At 49.8% G+C, this 6,188-nt stretch overlaps 2 protein-coding genes across 2 annotated transcripts; one reads left to right on the forward strand and one right to left on the reverse strand.

The window, feature by feature from the left end:
• Window positions 1-389: 389 nt before the first annotated feature.
• PFICI_00555 (uncharacterized protein) lies at window positions 390-2,594 on the reverse strand (the record flags this gene model as incomplete). The annotated part of the gene is made up of 1 exon (XM_007829136.1): window positions 390-2,594. One exon carries the CDS (start codon window positions 2,592-2,594, stop codon window positions 390-392), a length of 2,205 nt encoding a protein of 734 aa, XP_007827327.1.
• A 1,117-nt stretch (window positions 2,595-3,711) lies between these two features.
• On the forward strand, window positions 3,712-5,683 carry PFICI_00556 (uncharacterized protein; the record flags this gene model as incomplete). The annotated part of the gene is made up of 8 exons (XM_007829137.1): window positions 3,712-3,783; window positions 3,861-3,973; window positions 4,035-4,084; window positions 4,145-4,204; window positions 4,278-4,531; window positions 4,587-4,659; window positions 4,717-5,276; window positions 5,336-5,683. 8 exons carry the CDS (start codon window positions 3,712-3,714, stop codon window positions 5,681-5,683), a joined length of 1,530 nt encoding a protein of 509 aa, XP_007827328.1.
• Between the last annotated feature and the right edge of the window lie 505 nt (window positions 5,684-6,188).

The following is a 6,188-nucleotide window of genomic DNA, read 5'->3' on the forward strand; positions in this document are numbered from 1 at the left end:
TCTAAGCATGACCTTGACCCGCGGTGCTGGTGGTCTCACTACAACATCATAGCAAACGATGATGCCCTTTTTTGATTCGGAGGAAGGAACATCATGTTATACTATAATCCTAATGCACATCTTTACATTTCATCCTTGGCAGCTGAAAGACCATGAAGCTCGCCAACGACGTAGAAGTATGCACTTTGGGAAGTTATTTTATGCACGGAAATGTTTCAGATTGGAGGTGGCTGGAGTGTTGTCCTGCAATCAAGAAATGAAATTCATGAGACCAATACCAAATATGTATCACGCATAGCTAATCTCTTATAAGAAATTTTGATCATATCCCAAGAAGCCAAGATCAGATGTCCTTGATTAGGAGAAGAATTCGTGCAAGCTCCAATAATCTATACTATGTCATGCGGGTTGTCTAGGTTGTAACTGATTTTCTGCGCCCGCCTTGACTCGTGAAGTATCATGCTAGCAAGCTGCGTGGTAGGGACAGCTGCCGCGGAACTTTCGGCCAGTCTCCCTGGGATTCCCGGCCTGTTTACTGGTCCCTTGCCGAAGACATCGCTACTTGTGACATCAGCAGACACCGATTCCGTTCTCAGGCGCACTGCCTTTCGCGCCTCCAACGAGGTGGCAGACTTTGCAGAGACACGGCGAGGCCCCATTCTGCTTCTGCTCTCATTCAGTGGATTGGGCATGGCATTCCCCTGACGCTGTCTACCACCACGGCCTAGCCATGCTAAGAAATTGGCCACTGCTTGCAAGAAAACTCGCGTCTTGTGGCTCCAGAAATGCATGCCACGGTTCGAGTTCAGAGAGCCAATGAGCACAAAAAAGGGAATACAGACGCACGCGGTGACGATGCCAAAATTCCAGTACTGCTCGTCCGTTGGCATATTGGTCATGCCAAAAACCGACGTCACAAAGGTTAGCGGCAGAAAAAATATGGACACCATGGTCAGAATCTTGATGTTGTGTCCTTGCAGCACCGTGATGTCGGAATTCTCGACTGACTTGCGCGACTCTTGGATGCTGGTGCCAACGAATAGCTCCTCACGTAGCGTCCTGATCTCATTGCGGCGAGCGTCGATCTCGACAATCAGTTTCCCGAGGCTTCGCATCTGGGTCTCAAACTTTGCACGCAGCGTTGACATCTTCTTCCGAAAGTACAGGTTCCGAGGACTGTCTTGTTCCTCAAGCAACCATAGCGTTTTGTGGGTGCCAAGCCAGACCTCTTCAGTGAAATTGTCTTCATACGCATCAATCATAGCCTTGATGGATTCATTCACGATTCCGAGCGTCTGCGCCGCCCAAAAGTAGCGTCGTGTAAAGGTGAAATCGGCGTCTTCAAATAGTAACTTCTCGCGGACGTCCTCATTGAACATGAAGTCGAGCGGAGGCGTAATGAGCCGGCTGATCTTGTGGTATATGCCTTCGAAGCGACGCTGGGCATCCTTGAATTCGCCAAGAATGGTAACCATGAAGGCCTCGACGCCGTTCACGTAGTGCTTGGTCGAGTCGTGCACGTCTAGGCTACACTGCCAATCCGGGTAGCACTGAATGTTGAGCACTTGCCAAGCTGCAAAGGGGTCGTAAACGAAACCTTGATTCCCGTTGCTTCGGCGCGAGCGGTTCTTGATCCGTTTGATGGGTTTGCCACCGAGATGCAGAGCAATGACGGAGCTGCAGCGCGTGATGGCAATGTGGTGCGCCGCGCGCTCTTCCTGTCGATCAGCCAGCTGCCACGCCATGGGCTGACAGTCGTCGCCCAAGAGGGTAAAGTATTCAAAGTTGAAGACAAAAGTGCGGCGGCGCCGTTCGTCGGCGTTGTACACTCGATGAAGACTAGCAGAAGACGCCTCGGATTGCACCAAGTGCTTGAAGAGTTCGTCGACATCAAAATACTTTTGCATGGTATAGTGAATCGCGCCGAAGAGAACAGGCGAGGGCTCATGCATAACGGTGATGCGTCCAACTGCCCGCCGTTCGTTTGAGGGTTTGTTGACTTCCTTGATGGCATGCCAAATGCGCAATGCATTCGATGGAAGCTGCTCCTGTTCGGGTCTCTCTAAAGCCAGTGGCGCACCGTCCGTGCCGACATCATAGACTTGATGATGACTCAGGTGGCTGCGGTCAGGGACAGCGCCCCTCGCCACAGGTAACAAATTTGATGCAAGTAGGGACTTGGGATCCTCGAGCACGTTAGCAAGTATCTTGCGGCCCTCCTCAGACCAATGGTACGATGTCAAGTGCTCATGCAACCCTTGTTGGGTGTATTCCTGGTGTTCCAGAGGCGTCTGTGCAAAGAAGTCTTCTCCAGTCTCCTCCTCGTCTGAATCTTCGCCTGTCGCTCTAGATGCAGACGATGTGACCAGAGAATCAAGTCCCGTTGAGGTCTTGCGCCATCGCGCGTCCTGTTGTGAGGCGGTCTGTGATGTCTGCGATGTCTGCGAGCTTTGCGGGATCTGCGCCGGACTTGCAGCTGCTTCACGAGTCTCCTCGAGCAGCTGATTCAAGAGGTTTTGGCTTTCCAAGTACGCGTCCCGCTGCTCGTCCAGCCGCTTGAGAAGCGCCTCTAACTTCTGTCCGTCCAGAACCATGCTACGGTAATTACTTCGACTCGGGGCCTAGACACATGAAGGAGGCAATACAGTTGCTTTTTTGGAAACAAAGATTGAAAGTTGAGAGGCGAGGCTGGCAAAGTCGACATGGCCTTTTTCCCTCGTCTGCCAGCCTGATGAACATGTTGTAGGCCGGCCAGTGCTGCCGTATTGTGGTGCATGCAGCAGAGTCCAGACTCTAGACAGACCCCCGCTCAGGAACTGAGCAAGAAAGCTGACATTTCGACCACCCAATCAGACGATCACATATGGCAGGCGGCCCTGTCGTATCTACACCGCTGTCGAACAAAGATCAATCATTCTGCATTGCCGAGAATTCGGCCCCCAACAAAAGACTCTCCATTTTCGAGTGCATTCTCGCTTACCCCGCTGCAGATGAACTCGTCCCTTGGCTTCTCCAACGTCGTGGTACTACTAATGTTGTGTAGTGGACTTGATATGCGGTTCGTCCACAAGTTTACTGTCGAACACGATGCAGCAGATACCACCTCTTGCACGATAGACAGGCTGAACAAAAACTGATTTGAATAATTCTCAATTTTATTGTAGTGGAGTTGCAGTAAAAACGTTGAGTTTCAATGGTGAACCGATTCATTTGGTCCCAGAGATGTAAGCAAAGAATTAATAGGAAGACAAAAAAAAGGAAAGACCATGAGAAGTGTAACACAAATCAAGCTCTAGTGATTACTTTATACACATTCGTAAATATATACCCGGGTGGTGAGCCTGTCCGATGGTCATCTCAGATCCCCATAGTCACAGTGGCGCACCGAATACTATCGCGCCGCATCAATCATCTGCGGCGGGACCCGCTGAAGTAGGATAGTGTGGACTAGAGCCATGAATATGACACTATCGCTCCGCTACAGGGGGCTGCTTCTGCTAATCAATTGAAGGAATACACACCCGTACTAGATAATAATAGATATCCCTGCGTTGCTCCATAATAACATAACGTCTCTTCATCACGTTTCTCTGTTGATTTAAAACCCACAAGTTCTCAGTGGTTGAATTCTTCTTCTCCTCATGGTTCCCCCCAATAGACAATACACCATCTCCGTGGAGGCTGAAAAGGTTCGGATTGTTGGACGACAAAATGGCGCCTCAAATGATGGAGTCCATGCTTGAGGGCGCTGCCTCTCACAAGGCCGTCCTTGCTGTTGTTACCGTGAGTAAGGCGCAACCCCCGTGAATTTCTGTCGCCAATGACTTCCGCTCTTACATAGACTGACATTGGTATCACAGATTTTGACATATGCGACAATTCGATGCATCTATCATCTCTACTTTCATCCTGCAGCTAGATACCCAGGACCCAAGCTTGCAGCCATTTCCAATGTATGGTATGCGTACCAATGGTGAGTTGACTGCCTAACGTTCCCAGCTTGTTCGACTTCATTGCTCATATTGATGCCATAGGATCACTGGCAAATACCCTTTCGCGATCGCCGAAGCCCACAGAAAATATGGTGAGACAATCTGCATCAGAGCACCATAGTCTTGCCCATGATATCTAATGGCTGTTACAGGCGACGTTGTACGCATTGCACCAAACGAGCTGGTTTTCATCACTCCACAGGCTGGAACAGGTCAGTACCCCAGTCCTACACAGTTTCCAGAAAACGAAAATGAAACCGACTCTTACTGAATAATTTACCCTAGACATGTTTGGATCTCAGCAAAAAGGTTTCGAGCATTTTACCAAATCTGATTTCATCAGCCTTGGTAGAGCTGACCAGGGCATCACTTGGGAAACAGACCCCGTCAAGCACCGTCAGAAAGTCAAATGGCTCCTGCCGGCATTTAGCGCCAAGTCACTCAAGACCAAAGAACCAATCATCCATAAGTATATTGACATTTTTGTGGAAAAGATGAAGAAGACTGTTCAGAGCGACCGAGGCATAGAACTGAGACAGGTGAGTCCGCATCGAAATGGTAGAGTTGATCATTCTCTTACCTTGGTTTGTTTAGTGGGCAGACTGGCTTGCCATGGACATAGCAGCCGATCTGGGATATAGCCGGGAGATGGACCAACTGAAAGAGGGTAAGTCTTATACTAGCATCACTTTACCCTTGGTTTACCAACTGACACGCCATGTAGAGAGATCTTCGCCATACCTGGAGTCCATCTGGGCTGCCAACTTCTTTGTCACGATGCACACAAACGCGAAGAAGTTCCCTCTGCTTGGCTGGCTTCAGTATTTCTCTGTGCCACCTGCGGCCATTGGGAACTACGTAAGAGCCATTAGTGCCAACAACAAGGCATTCATGAAACGCATCGATGATCGGGGCATGACACAGCACCCAGACCATTTTGACCAACTTCTGGCTCCCGGTGCCCCTATCCCCCCTAAAAATGACCTTGAATCTCTCGAGACCATTTGTCTACATCTACTCCTGGCGGGATACGAACCCATCTCAAGTTCCTTCCACGGCATTATAGCGTTAATTCTGCAGGATCCCCCGAGCTACCAACGTCTGGTTAAGGAGATCCGGGGTACGTTTATTAGCTACGACGATATCACAGCCGACTCTCTAGTTCCTCTCAAGTTCTTGTATGCCACTGTCATGGAGCAGCTCCGTATCATTGTGGTTGGCGCCACCGGTCAACCGCGCGTGAGTCCTGGTGCCACAGTCGACGGGCACTATATTCCCAAGGGTGTAAGTTATATCCCACTTACATCCAGTCTCGAGCCGAATGATGCTGATTTCAGATACAGGTTGAAGTGCAATACGGCAACTACGCCTTTACGCGTGACTCGAGATGGTTCTATGACCCATACAATTTCCGGCCTCAACGCTGGCTGCCTCGGGATCACGCGGACTGGGACGCTGCCTTTGAGAATGATGCTCGCGACGACTTCCACCCATGGAGCGTCGGCATCCGCGCCTGCCCCGGTATGACTCTATCGTGGCATGAGATTCGACTCATCATTGCCAAGGTGCTCTGGACCTTTGATGTGGAATTGTTACCGGGCCAAGACATTAATTACGAGAGAGATTTCAAGCTTTGGGGCATGTTGGAAAAGCCTGATCTCTGGGTTCGGTTTAAGCCGGTGGATCGATAGACAATGAGACCATACCGGTACATATAGCATGAACTTGGGCCAATAATGTCTGGCATTTTTATCATGGCGGGTGGGAGCAATGGTGCAGCAGCACGTCTGTACAAGTCCTCTTCTTTCTCGTATACCTCAAAGCAACAAGAACATCGATAGACGCGAATTCCTTTGCCTTCCGCTGCATCAGCCGAGTTTAATATTCGCAGTGAACCAAGCTAGGCGGCGGGTTGCTATGAATCGCATCGCAATACCTCGGCACCTGCACCTGTACCTTGTGTGCTTTACTTTCAAAACAGAGCCATAGTCCTGCGACCGACGATACAACACCATCATTCAACCAAATCCAAAGACACCACGGACTTTGAATTCAAAAGGAGAAAAAGTCCTCGGGCAGTACCTTACGACAAGACGTTGCGGTAAAAAAAAAAAAAAAAAAAAAGGAAAGGGAAGGGGGGGGGGGGGGGGGGGAAGGAAGGAAAAGGAAGGAAAGAAGAAAGAAAGAAGAAGAGAC

This window comes from Pestalotiopsis fici (genome assembly GCF_000516985.1).
Source record: "Pestalotiopsis fici W106-1 unplaced genomic scaffold PFICI_Scf_1, whole genome shotgun sequence".
Taxonomy (NCBI): domain Eukaryota; kingdom Fungi; phylum Ascomycota; class Sordariomycetes; order Amphisphaeriales; family Sporocadaceae; genus Pestalotiopsis; species Pestalotiopsis fici.